The following is a 23544-nucleotide window of genomic DNA, read 5'->3' as shown; positions in this document are numbered from 1 at the left end:
ATGAGGACTCTGGAGATTTACCACCAGCTGTGATCCAGGGTAGACCATTTTGGACGTTACTTTGTCAGGAAGGATTAAAACAGCAAAAAAAAACAGAGCAAATCTTTGTAGGTTACCAGAGCAAACTTCACTCCTTAAATTTACACATTTCCTTCTCCAGTAATATATAAAGACCATTCCACCCCAGAGTATATAAAGTAAAACCTTGGGCTGATTCATGTGCACAGATTTTCTTTAAAATCAGAACTTTGCAATGTGAGACTGTGACAGCAATGTGAAGAGTCAGCATGTTTAAAAACCTCCTTCAGGTGTATCTGTGAATGTTTTTAAGAACACAATTAATCTACACAAAGGAACAAAGAGAACACTGAAGGAAGTAGATTCTCTGAGGCTAATTTTCTGAGGTAAGTTCTGTAGCTATGCCACACTTGTTTTAAAACTCTATACTGGCCTATGGACAGGGGTGAGTTCTGACACTGCTTAGCAAATGTTGCCTTGTTTGTGCATCACAGACCACGGTAATCAAAACTCCAGATAACTGACCCAAGCTGAGCCACCATCGGTGCTTTCAGGATGCCTAATTGTTCCGACAACAATTTGACAATTGACCAGATTCAAGAACATACTGCAGAATTCCATTGGCTACATCCAAGGTTTCATCACTCACAAGGACAATGTCGTAGGACGCCAGGTATTCGTCCAGGAGCTGTTCGATCTGCAGGAGAAACAAAGATACTGAACACGGAAAGGAGTTTAATCAGAGATTCTACAACGGATAAACATCCTCACACTAGTTCTGAGCCTGGCAGGCCGGGAATACCAGCTCTGTGCTAAACTAACCAAGGCCGTGCCAGGCTTGCCCTGGTTTCAGTCACCTCGATGTTTCAGATATCCACATTCCAGCTCCTGTCCCACGCAGAGTGAGCACTTGAATTTGGGTGTGAAAGGATTGGATGCTGACAGTGATACCTAACCTAATCAAATACATGTCCTGTCTGGGCACATGAGGAAAGGAATGGCTTCTTGTGCAAGACTCACAACACCAGATTAAAGTCCAGCAGGTTTATTTGGTAGCACAAGCTTTCCGAGTGTCACTCCTCCTTCACTCACCTGAAGGAGCAACACTCCGTGAGCTCGTGCTACCAAATAAATCTGTTGGACTTTAACCTGGTGTTGTGAGACTTCTTACTGTGTCCGCCCCAGTCCAACACCGGCATCTCCACAGCTTGAGCAAGACCAGCATCTACTATGTAACTGTACCCCAGCAAGTTTCAGGAAACAGTCTGCTAATTGAATGAGTTTTTAGGATTGTTAGAGGGTAGATTGTGTGAAGTTTTGGTCTCCTTATCTGAAGAAAGATGTTCTTGTGCTAGAGGGAGTATAGCAAACGTTTACCAGGCTGGTTGCTGGGATCTCAGGTCCAATGTATGAAGAGAGATTGAGTTAGTGAGGATTATATTCACTGGAGTTCAGAATGAGGGGGGAACTCAAAAATCTACAAAATTCTAACAAGATTAGATAGGGTGGATGCAGGAAGTATGTTTCCAATTCTGGGGATGCCCAAAACCAGGGGTCACAGTCTGAGAATACAGGATAGACCATTTAGTAAAGAGATGAGAAATTTCTTCACTCAGAGAATGGTCAGTCTGTGGAACTTGCTAACACAAAATTGTTGAGGCCAAAATAGAGTATGTTTTCAAGAAGGAGTTAGACATAGCTCTTGGGTATCAAAGGATATGGGGAGAAAGCAGGAACAGGTTACAAAGAACAAACAGCACGGGAAACAGGCCCTTCGGCCCAACGAGCCCGCGCCACCATTTCGACATTGTGAGTCCCCTCATTGGCATTCCACATTGGAAACCAGAGTGAGGGAAGACTAATTTAGGGACAATTTGTTACACCAATCAGCCTAAGAGCACATCTTTGGGGTGTGGGAGGAAACCGGAGCACCCGGAGAAAACCCACGCAAGCACGGGGAGAATGCGCAAACTCCCACAGACACCGACCCAAATCCACGTATCTGCACAGCAAACAGCGATAGTCGCTGAGCTGTCGTGTTGCAAGTTGAGTGATCAGCCATGATCATAATGAATGGCGGAGCAGGCTCGAAGGGCCAAATGGCCTACTCATACTGCTATTTTCTATGTTTCTGTGCAGAAACAAACCGATTTGTCTAGAAGGGGGTGAAAACCTTAAAACAGAGCCAGGCTATTCAGCACAGAATGCAGACAGTCAAAGTCAGCATGAACTCGATCAGTAATTTTAAATCTGTGAACAGGGATATGCAGTGTCGATATGGTGAATGATATCGACTGCTGCATCGACCACCAGTTCCAAATCTTCCATCAGTGTTAACCATCTGTGATTGTGGGATGGCAAGTCACTAAGTGAATCTCCCTGAACAGAGCAAAAGGCAGCAATGTGCACCGCTCTCTCACCTTGTCATTGAGAAATCCAATCTTCAGGATGTTCTCCTGTTTCTGTACTCCATCAGCCATGCTCAGATCTCCCAGTGAGTCTCCCAGGAGGATAACGTTACAGCATTCCGCCAGCTGCTGGAAGTGTTCTGTGTTCCTCAGAGCGCCTTCACGTTTATTGTAAATGTGGATCATCTCCCCTTTAAATCCTTTCAGAACACCCTGAGTGAGAATTAAAACAAACACACTATCAAGACAGTGTCACTGCCCCTTGCAGTTCAGCCCTAGTCTGAAGCTGCACTCGTGTTCAACTCTTTGTATTGTGTCTTTCACAGGACACCTCATAGCCAGTGTAGTGCAGTCACTGCTGTCAAGTACAAAACTTGGCAGCCCAAATGACACAGCAAGATCCCACAATCACTGTATCCAGTGCTGGGATATTGAGGCCACTGGCATTTCCCTCGGCCTGGGAAGCAGTTCCAGTCTATGTTGAGTTTAATTTTGTTTGGGCAGTTGTTCTATTGGTTTTTGCACAATGTTTGGCTCACAGAAACCATCCCCACCTAAAGGAGAAAGATAAAACCAGCTCGAATGCTGGTGTTTAAGTTTCTAACCAGGAAATGTACTCTTATTTTCCCCAGTCAGTAGTTTTTCCACCTCCCTGCTGTGGTACAAAATCCTGACATTTCCATATTCCATTTGTGGACACTGACAACTCAACTCCATCATCCACACTCATTGTAAACTTGGAGACTCCTGAAATCCCAGCTCAATCCAGTCCCAGAAACAGTTCACCAGACCTCCCATCCCTCTGCGGCCCCGTCCCTCCCACCACACGAGGCTCACCCTGACACAGGAAGCCACAGCCTCACTCACATTCTCATCAAAGTCCATGAAGTTTGACACCACGGTGACGTTTTGATGATACACGCCAACCTGTCGGATTATTTCCTCTAGAATGTCGCCAACGCCAGCCGAGAATATGAAGACAGGAACATTGTATTTGTGAAGTCGATCAAAGAAAATCCTGTATCCATCCCTGTGGGAGAAAGCAACAATATCCCAGGATTTTCACACGCATTGCCACTTGCTAATTGGACAGCTGCGTTAACTCAATGAACAGCTGAATGAAATGGAAAAAAACTAACTGACTTGCATTTATATAGTGCCTCTCACAGTCTCTGGCTGTCCTAAAGCACTTTATTAACAACGGCATCTTTTGAAGTGTAGTCTTTGTTATATCGTAGGGAACATGGCAGCCAATTGGTGCACAGCAAGCTCCCACCAATGGCAATGTGATCATGATCAGGTCATTTGATTTGTCAATGTTGATTGCAGGAGAAATATTGACCAGGACACCTGGGAGAAATCTCCCGCTTGCCTTCCGAATAGGGCCGTGGGATCTTTAATATCAACCCCGGGGGAACAGATGGGGGTCTCAGTCTATTGTCTTACTCAAAAAACAGCAGCTTTGGCAATATTGCACTCCCTCACTCCTGCACTGACACTGTCAGCCTCAATTCACGAGAGTGTAACCAACTGGGAGCTAAACTACACGACACCCAATGGATCGATCGCTCCTACCTCAGCTGAGCTTCTGATTCCATCACAGTTTCAGCCAGCTTGCTCTTCTGGATCTTCTGCTCGACCAGCAGCTCATGGACCTTTGTCCACCTGCAGGAGAGAACACAGATCCCAGAGACAGAATGTTATTGTTTCCAGACATGCAACAACGCTTGGGAGATTGACACCATCTCCACTGCGCACAGTGGCAGCCGTGTGTACCGTCTACAAGATGCACTGCAGCAACTCACCAAGGCTCTTTGGACAGCACCTTCCAAATCATGATTTCCACCATCCAGAAGGACAAGGGCAGCAGATGCAAGGGAACACCATCACCAGGAATTCCTCTCCAAGTCACTCATCATCCTGATTTGGAAATATGTCGGCCATTCTTTCACTGTTGCTAGGTCAAAATCCTGGAACCTCCTCCCTAACAGCACTGTGGGTGTACCTACACCACAGGAACTGCAGCAATTCAAAAAGGCAGCTCACCACCACCTTCTCAAGGGACAATTTGAGGGTGGGTAATAATATCAATGCCAGCCAGGCACACAACCCAAAATAAATCAGAAAAAAAACCTTATCTAAATTATATTAATATGAATGATTGAATAAAAAAGAAAATCTGCAGATTTATTTGATCTCCTGCTGTACAAAACCAAACTGGTAACTGTGCATCGCATCATCCTAGAAGCAGGAATGGGGGAACAGCAGAAATAATCCCCCCTCCTTCCCCTCGAGCTGTCAGACAATACAGTTTTTCAGATGGTACTGACCCCCACAGAGCAGCTGGGGTCACAGAGAACTATCAGCATTGGCAATTGTACTGTAATGTCTTCCTAACCCAGATGTGCTGAGGCCAAATACAACATTCCTCCCCTCACCCATACTTCCTGAGCATGTTCTACCCATCGCAGTGGGTACCCCGATGCATCCTGAAGCTGAGGCCATTGTGCTGCGTGTGGCCGGATGGAGTTAGATTAAAAGTAGAAGGAAAGTCTGAAGGTCATGACTCACCACTCGATCATCAGGGGTAACTTCTCCTCGATGCTGCGAGTGGGGTCGATCTCAATGGGATAATAAATGTTGAGAAGGTTCTTCAGCTGTAATGAGAGAGGGAGAATTATTATTGGAATAACGTGGAGTTCCTCTTCTTCAATTACCACCGTCACCTCCACAGCTCCCCCAGAGTGGGAATGGGTGAGGCTGCCTTGGGCGGCACAGTGCTTAGCACTGTTGCCTTGCAGCTCCAGGAAACCAAGTTCAATTCTGACCTCAGGTCACTGTCTGTGAGGAGTTTGCATGTTCTCCCTGTGTCTGCGTGGGTTTCCTCTGAATGCTTCAGTTTCCTCCCACACTCCACAGAGATGTGCAGGTTAGGTGGATTGGCCATGCTAAATTGCCCCTTAGCGTCCAGGGGTGTGTAGGTTAGAGGGAATAGAGGGGTAAGCATAGGGCCTGGGATGGGGATTGGTGTTGGTGCACACATGATGGGCTGAATGGTGTCCTTCTGCACTTGTAGAAAGATAGAAAAGAAAAGGGCTACTATAAAATTGATGTGGAGATGCCAGTGTTGGACTGGGGTAAACACAGTAAGACGTGGCATTTGCTACCAAATAAACCTGTTGGACTTTAACCCGGTGTTGTGAGACTTCTTACTATAAAATTGCCAGACTCTGCCAGGGGTTTTTGTTTAATCAACTTAGATGTAGAATTCACTTTCTCAATGGGGAGCAAGTTTGTTAGTAATTGTAATGAGGTATTTTAAATACTTTGTAGTTTTAAAGGTACATTAATACCTTTAATTAGACCATATATATAAATATACCATTTTTATTAGTTAAGCAAAGAAATTTTGATGCAGTGACAGAGCCTTTGATACTAAACATACATTAGATACACTGCTTTAAAGCACCCAACTGTTGGAATCACAAGGCCATGAAGGACACTTAATTGCCTCATCAGACACCTCATCAGCAACAACTGATACAAAAGTGAGTTTTAATGAAGCTGCCTTCACAGTTTCTAATCAAAACAGAGTCAGAAAGATATTAATGTCACAGCTAACAAAAGAGTTACGGTCGGGGACTTAGTGGGAAGTGACAAGAACTAATGGTAACATGATGACACTCCTCAAAATTGTAGGTAGCGATAAAAAGCTCAGTCACTGAATTGGTAACAATTAAACGTGTTTCATTATGTTGGCAATAAACAAACTTATCAGGGCGATAATTGGGGAATATCCTGAAGGCAAGTTGAGTTGACCACATTCCTTAGAGATTCAGTTAACTTCACTGACAAAACCAAAAAATACTAATGGCTTCAGTAGGTCCCGTTTATCAATTAAAGAGTGTCTGTGTGAGACTGTTCTAGTGAAGATGCTTTGTGAGGTTGCCAGCAAAATAGATGCCTGACTCAGAGGCTAGAGGACAGGATTAGGGATGATATATTGGAGAACCCACGAGGTATCGCTATCTCATAGATCAGGGTGGGTCAGTATTTCTTCTATGGATCAATACGTAAAGTGTGTCATTTGGAACACTTTGGATTGTGTCCAACTGACTGTGAGCTGCAGAACTGTATAAACCAGGATGATTTTCTTTGTCCAGTGGAGTGGTATCTCTGACCCATTGTGTCAAACCCTTGCTAGCAAGTAAAATAAAGACAATCTGTCAGTTAAGTATCCTGTGTTAATGTGTGTTTGTGTTAAAGTCAAACTCGAAAGTCGAGATTTCGACACACTGTAGGAATTCTGTGCTGGATTCCACTCAATAAGCTGTTTACACATAATCCCTTCCCCACCTCATGCCTGAGGTTGAGATTGGCTAAACTTTGGTTTCATTCCCAGGGGGTTAAAGGTTGATCTGTTCAGAGTGTTCCAAATAATGAAGGGTGAGAGTGTAAAGGGAACAATTCTTTATCCAGGAAGAGGAAGCCAGTGCAATGCCAGTTTAAGGTTTTACACCAAGCCCATGAGATTCAAGAACAGGCTGCTCCACAATAATCTAAGATATTTAAAAGGAAGTATTATAGAAACATAGAAGATAGAAGCAGGAGGAGGCCATTTGGCCCTTCGACCCTGCTCCACCATTCATTAAGATCATGGCTGATCGTCCAACTCAATAGCCCAATCCTGCTTTTTCTCTTTGATCCCATTCGCCCCAAGTGCTATATCCAGCTGCCTCTTGAATACATTCAGTGCTTTGGCATCAACTACTTCCTGTGGTAATGAATTCCACAGGCTCACCACTCTTTGGGTGAAGAAACGTCTCCTCACCTCCGTCCTAAATGGTCTCCCCTGAATCCTCAGACTGACCCCTAGTCCTGGACTCCCCCACCATCGGGAACATCCTCCCTGCATCTACCCTATTCAAACCTGTTAGAATTTTATATGTCTCTATGAGATCCTCATTTGCCTGAACTCCAGTGAAAACAATCCTAACCTGGTCAATCTCTCCTCATACATCAGTCCCACCATCCCCGGAATCAGCCTGGTAAACCTTCACTGCTCTCCCTCAAGAGCAAGAACATCCTTCCTCAGAAAAGGAGACTAAAACTGCCCACAATACTCTAGGTGTGGCCTCACCAAGGCCCTGTATAATTGCAACAACACATCCCCGCTCCTGTACTCAAAACCTCTCGCAATGAAGGCCAAAATACCATTTACCTCCTTTCCCACCTGCTGCACCTGCATACTTACCTTCAGTGACTGGTGCACAAGGACACCCAGGTCCCTCTGCACACTCCCCTCTCCCAATTTACAGCCATTCAGGTAGTAATCTGCCTTCTTGTTTTTGCTTCCAAAGTGAATAATCTCACATTTATCCAAATTATACTGCATCTGCCATTGATTTGCCCACTCACCCAACCTGTCCAGATTATTCTGAAGGATCTCTGCATCGTTGTCACAGTTTAGCCTCCCACCCAACTTGGTATCACCTAGAAACTTTGAGATGTTACATTTTGTTCCCTCATCCAAATCATTAATATATTTTGTGATTAGCTGGGGTCCCAGCACCAATCCCTATGGCACTAGTTACTGCCTGCCAACTTGAAAAACACCCAGGAATTCCTACTCTTTATTTCCTCTCTGCCAATGAGTTTTCTGTCCATCTCAGTACATTTCCCCCAATCCCATGCGCTTTAATTTTGCGCAATAATGTCTTATGTGGGCCTTTGTCAAATGTTTTCTGGAAGTCCAAATATACCACATCGACTGGTTCCCCTTGTCAACCCTACCAGTTACATCTTCAAAGAATTCCAACAGATTTGTCAAACATGATTTCCCCTTCATAAATCCATGTTGACTCTGTCTGATCCCACCACTGCTTTCTAAATGCTCTGCTATAAAGTTTTGATAATTGATTTGAATATTTCCCCACTGCCGTTGTTGAGTTTACTGATCTATAATTCCTGTTTTCTCTCTGCCTCCCTTTTTGAATATTAGAGTGACATTCACTACCCTCCAATCCACAGGGACTGTTCCAGAGTCTATAGAATCCTGGAAGATGACCACCAATGCATCCACTGTTTCCAGAGCCACTTCCTTATGTACTCTGGGATGTAGATTATCAGGACCTGGGGATTTATCTGCCTTCAATCCCATCAGCTTTCTCAGCACCATTTCTCTATTAATACTGATCTCTCTCAGTTCTTCCCTCTCACTAAATCTTGCATTCTCCAACATTTCTGGTATCTGATTTGTGTTCTCTTTTGTGAAGACAGAACCAAAGTATGTATTCAGTCGCTCGGCCATTTTTTTGTTCCCTATTATACATTCCCCTGTTTCTGTCTGGAGGGGACCTACATTTATCTTCACCAACCTCTTTCTCTTCACATATCTGTAGAAACTCTCACTGTCAGTCTTTATGTTCCCTGCAAGTTTACTTTCATATTGTACTTTCCCCTTTCTTAATCAATCCCTCTGTCCTTCTTTACTAAATTCTAAACTGCTGCCAATCCGCAGACCGATTATTTTTCTTGGCTAATCTGTATGCTTTTTCCTTAGATCGGATACTCTCTCTAATTTCCTTTGTAATCCATGGATTTGCCTCTTACCCATTTTGCTTTTGTGTCAGACAGGAATAAACAGTTGCTGTAGTTCTCCCATGTGTTCCTTGAATGTCTGCCATAGCCTATTCATTGTCATCCCTCTAAGTAACTCTCCCCAATCTATCAAAGCCGACTCATGCCTCATTTCCTCATAGTTTCCTTTATTAAGATTCAGCATCCTAGTCTCCAAATCAACTACTTCACTCTCCATCTTGATAAAAAATTCTATCCCGTTCTGGTCACTCATCCCCAAGGGGTCTCGTACAGCTAGACTGGCAATGATTCCCTTCTCATTACAAAGTACCCAGTCTAAGATGGCTTGATCTCTAGTTGGTTCCTCCGCATATTGGTCAAGAAAACCATCCCATATACACTCCAGGAATTCCTCCTCTACGGCACTATGGCTAATTTGATTTGCCCAATCTATATGCAGATTAAAATCTCCCATCATTACTGATATTCCCTTATTATATTTCCTTGCAAAATAAGATAAGGAGAGAGGGCAGGGGATTGGAATAAGAATGACAGCAGCTAGGTGGGATATTCTGGACCTGCTACACTGCCCCATGCACTCAGGGCAATCAAGCATGCAAAAAATGGATTCATCACATCTTTGTGACAATTCCATCTCTTAGAAGCTCCTTTAAATTCCACGTTATGATGAAAGCTACAGTATATGTGCATCTGTAAAATGGAGATACCAGTTACCTTTGTCTTGCATTCGTCACTAATTAACTTGCTGTCATGAATAATATCTGTAAAAATCCAAAATACATAAATGGTGTTACTTCACGTTAAGCAATTCAGTTCATTTACACTGTTCCCAGAGCAGATTCCTCTAAACTTTCTGGAATATTATGTGCTCACTGAGGCAATATCAATGTTAGAAACAGAACCTTGTCCCTTTTGCCCTGGAGTTAGAATCAAATACTTCCAGGACAGGTACAGCACGGGGTTAGATACAGAGTAAAGCTCCCTCTACACTGTCCCCATCAAACACTCCCAGGACAGGTACAGCACGGGGTTAGATACAGAGTAAAGCTCCCTCTACACTGTCCCCCATCAAACACTCCCAGGACAGGTACAGCACGGGGTTAGATACAGAGTAAAGCTCCCTCTACACTGTCCCCCCATCAAACACTCCCAGGACAGGTACAGCACGGGGTTAGATACAGAGTAAAGCTCCCTCTACACTGCCCACCAAACACATCCTCTACACTGAGGATTTACCATTCTCCTGAAATGAACCCTTCCTCAGACAGGGAGCTGTGGACAGAGTGTCACCGGGACAGGGCATCACTGGGACAGGAGTGGACAGAGCGTCACCGGGACAGGAGTGGACAGAGCGTCACCGGGACAGGAGTGGACAGAGCGTCACCGGGACAGGAGTGGACAGAGCGTCACCGGGACAGGAGTGGACAGAGCGTCACCGGGACAGGAGTGGACAGAGCGTCACCGGGACAGGAGTGGACAGAGCGTCACCGGGACAGGAGTGGACAGAGCGTCACCGGGACAGGAGTGGACAGAGCGTCACCGGGACAGGAGTGGACAGAGCGTCACCGGGACAGGAGTGGACAGAGCGTCACCGGGACAGGAGTGGACAGAGCGTCACCGGGACAGGAGTGGACAGAGCGTCACCGGGACAGGAGTGGACAGAGCGTCACCGGGACAGGAGTGGACAGTGCGTCACCGGGACAGGTGTGGACAGTGCGTCACCGGGACAGGTGTGGACAGAGCGTCACCGGGACAGGAGTGGACAGTGCGTCACCGGGACAGGTGTGGACAGAGCGTCACCGGGACAGGTGTGGACAGAGCGTCACCGGGACAGGTGTGGACAGAGCGTCACCGGGACAGGAGTGGACAGTGCGTCACCGGGACAGGAGTGGACAGTGCGTCACCGGGACAGGAGTGGACAGTGCGTCACCGGGACAGGTGTGGACAGAGCGTCACCGGGACAGGTGTGGACAGAGCGTCACTGGGACAGGTGTGGACAGAGCGTCACCGGGACAGGTGTGGACAGAGTGTCACTGGGACAGGTGTGGACAGAGCGTCACCGGGACAGGAGTGGACAGTGCGTCACCGGGACAGGAGTGGACAGTGCGTCACCGGGACAGGAGTGGACAGTGCGTCACCGGGACAGGTGTGGACAGAGCGTCACCGGGACAGGTGTGGACAGAGCGTCACTGGGACAGGTGTGGACAGAGCGTCACTGGGACAGGTGTGGACAGAGCGTCACCAGGACAGGAGTGGACAGTGCGTCACCAGGACAGGAGTGGACAGAGCGTCACCAGGACAGGAGCGGTCAGAGCGTCACCGGGACAGGAGCGGACAGAGCGTCACCGGGACAGGAGCGGTCAGAGCGTCACCGGGACAGGAGCGGTCAGAGCGTCACCGGGACAGGTGTGGACAATACTCACTGTGGCAGGTGGGGCTTCTCTTGCCTTTGTTGGCAAAACAAGTTAAGGTCTTATCAAAATCTGTGATAACCTGAAACAGAAAGAGTGGTTGATCAGCAGAGCAGATTTCACAGGCGCCTCACAGAATGATCGACACGGTGTGACTTGTGTTTAACTCATGACAACTACAAAGGACAGAACCAAACAAAGATACCTCCCGAACAATGTGAGTTATTCACATCGGACTCCGCACGAATGGAGTGTCTGACTTTCATCTGATTCACAGGATGTGAGAGTGATTGGCAAGACCAATCCCAGCTTCCCATGAAATGGTGATGAGCCATCTTCCTGAGTGAACTTCCTGCATTTGGGAGGGGAGAGGCCCCAGGAGGTGGAGGATGGATGGATGGCCAGACTGAGGGCAGACTAATGATGCAATCTATGTATCACTTTCAGGAGAAGGGAAACCAGAGCGAAGAGCAAGGGCTGGGGGTGGGGGGTGGGTGCCAAACCTGAGCATCCACACCAGGTTTGAGAGCCAGCAACCGGAGTTAGATTTCGACTATCCAGCTAACTCCACAGCTCGCGGAGATCACGGCTGAAGGTAAGACTGCTGTACAGAGATTCTTGTGCAGTGGGTACAGCAAACACCTCTGGACCCTCTCGTTTCAAACTGCAGTGTTGCAGTGACACTGCTTCATGAGCTGCAGGGTAGATGGATATCTGCCTGCCAAGCATCCACAGCGAATAAACAATGATAACTGATGACTAAACGTACTGATATATTTGCTTCCTCCCAGAGATAGGCCATCCACCAGTGCCAAGACCCCCTTTCCCCCTGAGGACCCCAGTACCCAATGAGGAAGATACCCCACCTGCCCCAGCATCACACCTTCTCTCTGAGTCAGGCACCAGCTCAGAAACTCACACGTTGGAGGGCATTAGGTTGTTGGCTCCGAGGATAGTGAGCAGTGGTGAGGATACATCCCACTCGAGTGAAGAGATGGCAGAGAGGTCCCAGGGCACCGACAGTGGGAGAACTGCAGGAGACCAGGGCCATGTGGAGTCTGAGCCAGATGACACACGTCGGAGGGGCATCCCTCAGGCAGCAGATGCTGGATATCCAGTAGGATGTGCAGGGATGTAATGTCCTATGTTCGGGGTTGTGGGTTTTAACATGTAGATTCAAAGTAACAACAGCAGATTTATTCTGAGATGTTCTCTACACAGAACACAAACTGAAATAAAACAGCAGCTTCTGTAAACATCCGAACAATATCACCATTAAATCATGTGATTAGCTCTTAAAGCAACCTGTAATCCTTTTTGATATATAACATCCCTCCCCCTTTACTTCTGTGGCACAAAAATAGAAATCATAGAATCATAGGAACCATACAGTACAGAAGGAGGCCATTCGGCCCACCGAGCCTGCACTGACCTCAATCCCACCCAAATCTTACCCCAATATCCCTACATATTTACCTGCTAATCCCTCAAGCCTACACATTTCAGGACTCTAAGGGGACAATTTTTAGCATGACCAATCAACCTAACCCGCACATCTTTGGATGGTGGGAGGAAACCGGATCACCCGGAGGAAACCCATGCAGACACAAGGAGAATGTGCAAACTCCACACAGACAGTGACCCGAGCTGGGAATCGAACCCAGGTCCCTGGAGCTGTGAAGCAGCAGTGCTAACCACTGTGCCACCAATTGCTACTGGCGTGCCAACAAACTACTATGATGTTATACATAGGATCAATAAGACTCTCGGCACACTACCATGCATCATTAATCATCATCATACACAGTCAATAAGAGAGTTGATCAGGAGATAGTTTATTCCTCTTTGGTTATATACAATGTTCTGTGATTTGGTCGTCCTTGACACTAGAAGTCTGATTTGCAATTTCAGTAGACACTTCTTCTCTTGGAACTAACTCTGCATCATTCTTACTTGGTAGAGTAGCACAAGACACAATCATCAGGGAATTCAGGTTCAATTAAGATTTTCATTGCAGCAGGAAACAAGGAGTTGGTTTGCAGCAGGTCATTAAGAAGGCAAATGGAATTTTGTCCTTCATTGCCAGAGGGATGGAGTTTAAAAACAGCGAGGTTATATTGCAGCTCTATAAGGTGGTGAGGCCACACCTGGAATACTGTGTACAGTGTTGATCTCCTTACTTGAGAAAGGATATACTGGCACTGGAGGGGGTGCAGAGGAGATTCACTCGGTTGATTCCGGAGTTGAGAGGATTGGCTTATGAGGAGAGACTGAGTAGACTGGGGCTATAACCATTGGAATTCAGAAGAATGAGGGGAAATCTTACAGAAACATGTAAGATTATGAAGAGAATAGATAAGATAGAAGCAGGAAAGTTGTTTCCACTGGCGGGTGAAACTAGAACTAGGGGGCATGGCCTCAAAATAAGGGGAAGCAGATTTAGGACTGAGTTGAGGAGGAACTTCTTCACACAAAGGGTTTTGAATCTGTGGAATTCTCTGCCGAGTGAAGCAGTTGAGGCTCCCTCATTGAATGTTTTTAAGGCAAGGATAGATAGATTTTTGAACAGTAAAGGAATTAAGGGTTATGGTGAGCGGGCGGGTAAGTGGAGCTGAGTCCACAAAAAGATCAGCCATGATCTTATTGAATGGCAGAGCAGGCTCGAGGGGCCAGATGGCCTACTCCTGCTCCTAGTTCTTATGTTACATTCTTAAAACTATTGGTACATCTGGAAATAATTGAAATTAATTCAAGATGACAATTGGTCAGCACAGTGTCACCAAACTAGTTCATCCTCAGTTTGAACCATGTAAGAAATTGGATTTGTTTTTGTTAAAACAATGGCTGGTCTCCATTTCTCATTCATGATATAATTACACACTAACACTCGATCTCCATGCTGAAATGAGTGTGTTTTGACCACACTTGCCTTCCAACAACTTGAGATTGTTGTTGACACTCTACTATCTCTGAAGTTTCTGGAGTAATAACAAATCACAGTTCTCAACATCCTCTGAGAGTAGTAACGTAGGTGAAATTTGGTAGTTGCATGAGTAGTGTTTCTATAAGATGGCCAAAAACTGAAAGTAAAACAGCACTCTAATGGCATCATCAAATCATGTGATCAGCTCCTAAAGCAACTTGCAATCCTTTTAAATATATAACAGGGGAGATCTGTGTGCTATGGCCTCTGCAGTGGAGGAGTCCATGTGGAGCAGAAACAATGCATTGACCTTCATCACTGAGTGCACAGCCTCCTCCATGGGCAGCATGGTAACTCTCATAGAGAGGCAGCTTCAGGGACAACCTTGGGTGCCAGGGGTAAATCCTGGCCCTGGCTGTGATCTCTGGACGTCTTCACCCATGTCAGTAATGGATATGGCACCAAGTCTCCCCGCTGGGTGCCCATCAGTGGTGAGCAGGGAGATCCAAGTGTACTTCACACTGGTGGACGAGCTTCCTGTCATCTCTATGGGCTCCTCCCAGAGTATTCCGGGTAGGGGCACCAGCTCCTCCCACCTCCTCCTCCCTCCCTGCAAGAGCTGCTGCATCTGATGTTGCCACAACTGAGGAGTGCCCAGCCAAAGGGCTGATGCTGTCAGTGAGGGAGTCAAAACCCAACACTCACAAACCTAAGCTAAACTCAGCTTAAACACAACAGGGACAGGTCACAGGTGACACTGTTTGTGTCTTTTACTTTGACCTTATTGTGAGGGTTGTGGAGTCGCAAATAGTTTTGCATGTTAGGTTTCTGTTCCATTGATGAATGGAGTTGGGTGTGTGCCATCTGTAGGTGTCTGTAAGCGTACAGCTTTGCATGCCATTTTGGATTGGGTTCTCATGTAATGACATCTTGCCATTGGTTGAAAAAGGATGTGAAGCTTTGGATTCTTAGCTCAGGGTTTGCATGTTCAGTGCATCACTGTCCTCCCTGCACGTTCCTGTCACCTGTTTCATCATCCTCTCCCCAGCTTCTTCCTCTGACCCAGCACTGGAGTTATCCTCTTGGGCCTGTGGAGGTGCAGCACCTTCCTCTGCCTCCACTGGCCCAGCCCTTGCCAAAGGCAGATTGTGCATGGCACAGCACGCACAAGTATGAGGTCACAAACCCACCAACACAAGAACAGCTTCTTTCCAACTACCATCAGACTTTTGAATGGATCTACCTCGTACTAAATTGATCTTTCTTTACACCCTAGTTATAACTTTAACACTATATTCTGCACTCGTTTCCTTCTCAATGAACAGTATGCTTTCTCAGTATAGTGCGCAAGAAACAATACTTTTCACTGTATACTAATACATCTGACAATAAATCAAATCAAATCAGAATACACTATACCCATTAGACAAGATGAAGATCACCAAAGCCTTGCAAATGAAGGATTACAACGGCACAATCTTCAGGGAAGATGAGATCCTGAAATGCTCGAGTAGCTGAATAGCTGATAGGTAAGTAAGGGTGAACTGTGTGATCGAACCTGCACTGACAGGAAAAGTGTTGCCACTCTGGGGGCTGTTCATCCTGCCCTTGGATGAGGAAATGTCCAAAACGCAACTGGTGCCCACGTTCCACCCAAACAACAAGCAGAAAATTGTTCAATGAATGTAGAATTCTGGCCAATGTTTCAGGCCTCTGATCTTTTACGAGAGCGGTAACGGAACTGCTCTATCCTGAATAATGCTGAGCTTCACAAATACTGTATGGTTTGATTTTGGAAACCTTTCTTGTTGGAAATTGTCACTGCCTTGCATTGTTTACTATCATCTGCCACTTCCCAGCCCAATCTGAACATTGTTCACATTCTATAATCAGTTACGTAGGTTTCCCGACTGCTGTGTGTCATCAACCTACCATTCAGGATAACTGGAGGTCACCCAGAATGTACACCCACAACTACTGAAGTAACCAAGGACTCAGTAATCAGCGGTTTATGAAGGATCTCCATCACCTTCTCAAGGGAAAGAGAAAGAGGCAATAAATGCTGGTCTCAGCAGCAATACCCACATCCCAAAATTGAGTACATTTTTGAAACATTAAAATTGTAGCTGTGAGATGGGGGTACTTGGAACTGCCCCTCATTAAAAACATACCTGAAGTTTGGATGGTCCCCCAGCACGGAGAGCAGCGATGATTTCTTTGACACGCTCTGGTTCCCGGATATGGACTGTGCATTTTTCTAATTCTGGTACCTGCAGGAAAACGAAATCAGTTACCTGGCAAATATTAAATCAAACACTCTGATAAAGACAGAAAAAGCATTCCCTTATAAACAGGTGGCGTGGGGGGAAGGAGGGGGGGATAAACCCAAAGATAGAGTTTACTATTTTTTATTATATTAAATACTGCTCTAGATTCTGATGGCTCAGGGTTGTAAGTGGCGTCAGGAATACATGATTCTGTTATCATTCTTGTGCGTCTCAGAGAGAATTGTTCATGAATTGGGCGTGGATGGGACAGAGTTTGGAAGGAGCTCGCAGGAGAGCTTCCTGAAACTGTACATAGATAGTCCGACTAGGGAAGGGTCATACTGGACCTGGTATTGGGGAATGAGCCCAGCCAGGTGGTCGACGTTTCAGTAGGGGAGCAGTTCGGGAACAGTGACCACAATTCAGTAAGCTTTAAGGTACTGATGGATAAAGATAAGTGTAGTCCTCAAGTTAAGGGGCAACACTGGGGGAAGGCTGATTACAAAATATTAAGCAGGAACTAAAGAATGTAGATTGGCAGCAAATCAACATCCCACATGTGGGAGACTTTCAAATGTAAGTTGGGATTCAGGACCGGCATATTCCTGTGAGGATGAAGGATAAGCATGGGAAGTTTTGGGAACCTTGGATAACGTGAGACATTGTGAACCTAGTCAAAGAGGAAAGGAAAGCATTTGTCAAGGCTAGGAGGCTGGGAACACACGAAACAAGTGTGGAATACAGGGAAGTAGAAAGAAACTTAAGCAAGGAGTAAGAAGGGCTAAAAGGGGTCATAAAAAAATTGGCCAGCAGATTAAGGAAAATCCCAAGGCTTTCTATACATATATAAAGAGCAAGAGGGTAGCCAGGGAGAGCGTTAGCCCACTCAAGGACAAGGGAGGGAATCTGTGCATGGAGCCAGAGGAAATAGGCAAGGTATTAAATGAGTACTTTGTGTCAGTATTCACCAAAGAGAAGGACTTGGTGGATGAAGAGTCTGGGAAAGGGTGTGTAGATAGTTTGAGTCATGTTGAGGTCAAAAAGGGGGAGGTATTGGGGTTCTTGAGAAACATTAATGTAGACAAGTCCCCAGGGCCTGATGGGATATATCCCAGAATACTGAGAGAGGCAAGGGAGGAAATTGTTGGGGCCTTGAGAAAAATCTTTGTATCCTCACTGGCTACAGGGGAGGTCCCAGAGGACTGGAGAATAGCCAATATTGCTCCTTTGTTTAAGAAGGTTAGCAAGGATAATCCAGGTAATTACAGGCCAGTGAGCCTTACATCAGTGGTAGGAAAATTATTGGAGAGGATTCTTTGAGACAGGATTTATTCCCACTTGGAAATAAATGGATGTATTAGTGAGAGGCAACATGGTATTGTGAAGGGGAAGTCGTATCTCACGAACTTGATCAAATTTTTTGAGGAAGTGTTGAAGTTGATTGGTGAAGTTAGGGTAGTGGATGTTGTCTACACAGATTTCAGTGAGGCCTTTGACAATCACAGAAACCCTACAGTGCAGAAAGAGGCCATTCGGCCCATCGAGTCTGCACCGACCACAATCCCACTCAGGCCCTACCCCGACATCCCTACACATTTACCCGCTAATCTCTCTAACCTACGCATCTCAGGACACTAAGGGGCAATTTTTTTTAGCATGGCCAATCAAGCTAACCCACATGTCTTTGGACAAGGTCCCTCATGGCAGACTGGTGCAGAAGATGAAATCGCATCGGATCAGAGGTGAGCTGGCAAAGTGGATACAAAACTGACTCGGTCATAGAAGATAGAGGGTAGCAGTGGAGGGACGCATTTCTGAATGGAGGGCTGTGACAAGTAGGGTTCTTCAGGGATCAGTGCTGGGACCTTTGCTGTTTGGAGGGTCTCAATGACATTATTGTTACTAGAGAGGCGGTGCTCGACAGACTGGAGGGACTGATTGTGGACAAGTCCCCAGGACCGGATGGAATGCATCCGAGGGTTCTGAAAGAAATGGCAGAGGTGCTAGTGGATGCCTTGGTCATTATTTTCCAAACGTCGCTGGATTCCGGGGAAGTGCCGGATGATTGGAAAGCAGCTAATGTTACGCCATTGTTTAAGAAGGGTGCCAGGCAAAAGGCAGGGAATTATAGGCCGGTTAGTTTAACGTCTGTTGTAGGTAAAATGTTAGAATCCGTCATCAAGGAGGAAATAGCGAGGCATCTTGAGGGGAATTGCTTGATAGAGCAGATGCAGCACGGTTTCGTTAAGGGGAAGTCGTGTCTGACGAATTTATTGGAGTTCTATGAGGATGTGTCTAGGGCGGTGGATAGAGGAGAGCCGGTGGATGTGATCTTTCTGGATTTTCAGAAGGCGTTTGACAAGGTACCTCACAAGAGGTTATTGCAGAAGGTAAGGGGGCATGGAGTTGGGGGTAGGATGCTAGCGTGGATAGAGGATTGGTTGTCAAATAGGAGGCAGGGAGTGGGGGTTAATGGGTGCTATTCGGATTGGCGGTTGGTGACTAGTGGAGTGCCCCAGGGGTCGGTGCTGGGGCCTCAACTATTTACCATTTATATAGATGATCTGGAGGAGGGAATCGAGTGTATGGTGTCGAAATTTGCTGATGACACCAAGATTGGAGGAAAGGCAAATTGCGCGGAGGGTGTGGAGAGTCTGCAGAAGGATCTAGATAGGCTGGGCGAATGGGCCAGGAACTGGCAAATGGAATTTAATGTTGGCAAGTGCGAGGTGGTCCACTTTGGTAGGAATAATGGTAGGAAGGATTATTACTTACGTGGCGAAAAACTGCAGCAGGCGACGGTGCAGAGGGACCTCGGGGTCCTTGTGCATGAGTCGCAAAAACCCAGCTTGCAGGTGCAGCAGGTGGTCAGGAAGGCAAATGGGATGCTGGCCTTCATAGCGAGGGGGATTGAATATAAAAGTAGGGAGGTCTTGCTGCGGCTGCATAGGGCATTGGTGAGGCCGCAGCTGGAGTACTGTGTGCAGTTTTGGTCGCCGCACTTACACAAGGATATTTTGGCCTTGGAGGGACTGCAGAGGAGGTTTACTAATCTGATACCGGAGTTGAGGGGGTTGAGCTATGAGGAGAGGCTTAATAAACTAGGCTTGTACTCGTTAGAGTTTAGAAGAATGAGGGGAGATCTCATTGAGACATATAAGATGATGAATGGGATGGATAGGATAAGAGGTGGAGAGACTCTTCCTGCTCAGAAAGGACAGTAGGACTAGGGGGCACAGCCTCAAGATAAAGGGGGGGCGGTTTAGAACGGAGTTGAGGAGGAACTTCTTCAAAGGGTGGTGAATCTCTGGAATTCTCTGCCCGTTGAAGTGGTGGAGGCTGCCTTGCTAAATATTTTTAAGACGCGGGTTGATGGGTTTTTGATAAGCGAGGGGATTAAGGGTTATGGGGAGAGGGCGGGAATGTGGAACTGAGCCACGACAGATCAGCCATGATCTTATTGAATGGCGGAGCAGGCTCGAAGGGCTAGATGGCCTACTCCTGCTCCTATTTCTGATGTTCTTATGTTCTTATATTTGGAGGAAAACGTAACTAGATTGATTAGTAAGTTTGCGGACGACACAAAGGTAAGTGGATTTGTGGATAGTAATGAGGACCATCAGGGGATACAGCAGGGTATAGATCAGTTGGAGGCTTGGGCGGAGAGATGGCAGATGGAGTTTAATCTGGACAAATGTGAGATAACGCATTTTGAAAGGTCTAATACAGAGAGGAAATATATAGTACATGGCAGAACACAACAGTATTGATAGGCAAAGGGATCTGTGTGTACAATTACACAGGTCACTGAAAGTGGCAATGCAGGTGGAGAAGGAAGTCAAGAAGGCATACGGCATGCTTGCCTTCATAGGCAGGGGTATTGAGTTTAAAAATTGGCAAGTCATGCTGCAGCTTTACAGAACCTTAGTTAGGCAGCACTTGGAATATAGTGTTCAATTCTGGTCGCCACACTACCAGAAGGATGTGGAGGCTTTGGAAAGGGTACAGAAAAGATTTACCAGGACGTTGCCTGGTATGGAGGACATTAGCTATGGGAAAACTTGGTTTGTTCTCACTGGAGTGACGGAGGTTGAGGGGAGACCTGATAGAAGTCTACAAGATTATGAGAGGCATAGACAGAGTGGATAGTTAGAAGCTTTTTCCCAGGGTGGAAGAGTCAATTACTAGGGCGCACAGATTTAAAGAAGATGTACGAGGCAGATTTTTTACACAGAGAGTAGTGGGTGCCTGGAACTCGTTGCCAGGGGAGGTGGTGGGAGCGGATACAGTAGTGACTTTAAAGAGGCATCTTGACAAGTACATGAATAGGATGGGAATAGAGGGATATGGTCCCCAGAAAGATAGGGGGTTTTCGTTAAGTCAGGCAGCATGGTCAGTGCAGGCTTGGAGGACTGAAGGGCCTGTTCCTGTGTTGTAATTTTATCTGTTCTTTGAAGTGGATTTAGATATTGCTGGAGGCAAAGTTATAGGTAAACATTATAGTACGTACAATACAGGTTCAACTCGAAGTTCTACATAAAGCTCTCTCTCCATGCTCTGTTATTATGTGATCTTCCATCACATTAACCCTTTACACTCCATCTCCTCTAATGAATACATTATTTACACTACCCTACATTTCCCTCAAAATCTCTGTCTTCATTTCTGGTTCACATAGAAAAGCATAATGGTGGTTTCAGCATCTCCACGAGCTTGTTCTCTGTTCTCTCAGAAGCTTCAAAGGACTGAAGTTCTCCACATTCTTTCAAACTCCCTAGTGTAGCATGTGAATCATCAGTGACAATTGGTTCTCTGTTCAGGTTACCCTGCTGGTTATACGGGCAATTGTTCAATCAATACCTGGTCTTCTTGTAGGTATTTTTTCTCACTGCTCTACATTCAGTCGCTAAAAGATATTGGGCTTGGTGTCTTTTCCATTACTTGGCCTTCTCAATTCTGGTCTGTGATGCAGGCTCATTCACCTGGTTGGAGTTCTGATAGATCACGTACTTTATGGTGTTGACTGTAGTTTCTGGTTTGGTTTGCACAATACTCACCCTCCTTCTCCTTTACTCTTTCAATATCAGTTCCTTTTAGACATGACTTAAGTGTACGTTGAAGAACAGGAAGTTGAGTCTACTTCTTATCAGAAGTTCTGATGGAACCAAAACATTCTGAATGGAATGGTAACTCAAAAGAGCTAAGTTGACATCATAATTATTTTTTTAAACAAAGCTTTTACTGTTCTTCCTCCTCTGGGTCTCGTATTTGCTTGTGGGCAACTGAGGAAAGTAGTTGTGTGGACAAACCCATAGGCTTCTGTAAACTTCTTCAACACTTTATTCACAAACTGTGAACCATTGGCTGAAATGACAAGATTGGGAATGCTGTGTTTGGCAAGAAACGTCATTGGTGAATTAACAACAGCTCCGGAGGTGGGACCATGAAGATGTTTTAACTCAATCCACCTCAAATCATAGTCAATAACTATGAGGAATGCCCTCCCTTTGAGTTCAAAGAGATCCATTGAGAGACATATCCACAGTCTAGATGGGAATGAGGATAGCAACAGCAATTCTTCTTGTTTCTGGCAATGGATTGCACATTTCCTACAGCCCAAAGACATTTCCTCTGATTTTGAGATACCCAGCCACCAAAGTAAACACTGGATTGCACTCTGGCATAACGCTCTGCAATGCCTGGATGTCCCTGCTGTATTCCATAAATGATTTTAATCTGGGGACCCTTCCTATGACTAATCTTTCATTATAAATTAGTAAGTCATCCACCACACTGAGATGTCTTTGTTGTTCGAAGGACTGTTTCAGGATGAGATCGGGACCGATTCTGGGACCTGTTTGGAACCTATTTTTTATATTATTCCCTCATTCTAGCTCATTCTTCATCTGCTTTTTGTGCTTATTGGATTTCATTCAGCCGCTGTGTCGTTGCTGGTGGGAATTTTGTCATCAATAATGTAGACTCTCCATCTCTGTGAGATTTATGTCCTCGCATTCAGACTTCTCAAAAGGAATGTGTGATAATGCATTTGCTGCTGTTTGCTTTGGACATACCCTATTGTGGCATCGAACCTCAGGAGTCCACTCTGGAATCTGCTAGTCCTTTGGTCCTTAATAAGGTGAACTCAGCTTGTGGTCAGTCTCAATGGTGAAGTGCAGCATTAAGACATAGTTGGTGAATTTCTCACAGGCCCAGGTGATAGCTACTGTCTGTCTCAGTTAGGGTGCACCTGTATTCCATTCCAGTCAATGACTGAGATGTGTAATACATTGCTTTGCACATTCCATCATTCTGGATTTGAAAGAATACTGTTCCTAATGCAAATGCTGACCCATCTACAACAATTATGATGGTCAGTTCCAGGTCATATTGTGCCAATATGTCTGGTGAAATTAGCATTTCCTTTATTTGTTTAGAATGCAATCGGCCCCCAATTCAGAAAAAAATATATTCAGCAGCCCCCAGACAGTACCAGCAACTGCAGACCCCCCCCACCCCCCCAACACCAGCAATGCCAGTAAAACTCTGACCCTTCACCTGAGCAAAGACCTGGTGCTCAATAGAACCAACCCCCACACTAGGCAAATAATCCACACCCACCATCACCAAACGGCAAAAGCTCAAACATCCTCCCCATCAACAAGGGTCAAGCTAAACATCAGTACAAAGACTTCCACTTACTACTCCACACTGCTGCTGACAAAGTTGTGACTTTGTCCACATTCCTGACCCGTGAGTCCTGTGTCCCACCACTGAAATATTTCCATATGACAGCACATCCCTCAATCCTTCCTGCAATCAAACAACATTTCAACAACTTTCCCTCTCTCCCTCCATTCCTTATTTCAATCCCACCCACTGTTTACCAATTCCTTCTCCCCCAAACCTCCACAGCT

General features: G+C 45.8%; 1 protein-coding gene across 2 annotated transcripts; it reads right to left on the bottom strand.

The window, feature by feature from the left end:
- Window positions 1-211: 211 nt before the first annotated feature.
- On the bottom strand, window positions 212-23386 carry LOC145359277 (cytosolic 5'-nucleotidase 3-like). Of its 2 annotated transcripts, none has more exons than XM_080213820.1 (9): window positions 23330-23386; window positions 16532-16630; window positions 11450-11519; window positions 9741-9787; window positions 4998-5083; window positions 4002-4091; window positions 3294-3456; window positions 2439-2639; window positions 212-715 (listed from the first exon to the last, which is right to left on the bottom strand). In XM_080213820.1, the coding sequence occupies exons 1-9, from the start codon at window positions 23369-23371 to the stop codon at window positions 578-580; spliced, it is 936 nt and encodes a 311-aa protein (XP_080069946.1). In that variant the 5' UTR covers window positions 23372-23386; the 3' UTR covers window positions 212-577. The 2 variants fall into 2 exon arrangements, with proteins under 2 accessions (XP_080069946.1, XP_080069947.1); XM_080213821.1 differs by lacking the exon at window positions 23330-23386 and adding an exon at window positions 12357-12579 and having other exon boundaries at window positions 16532-16631.
- Window positions 23387-23544: the final 158 nt, after the last annotated feature.

This window comes from Carcharhinus amblyrhynchos, chromosome 27 (genome assembly GCF_965287045.1).
Source record: "Carcharhinus amblyrhynchos chromosome 27, sCarAmb.v2.hapA, whole genome shotgun sequence".
In the NCBI taxonomy this organism is placed as follows: Eukaryota; Metazoa; Chordata; class Chondrichthyes; order Carcharhiniformes; family Carcharhinidae; genus Carcharhinus; species Carcharhinus amblyrhynchos.
This window is presented reverse-complemented; position numbering and strand designations above follow the sequence as displayed.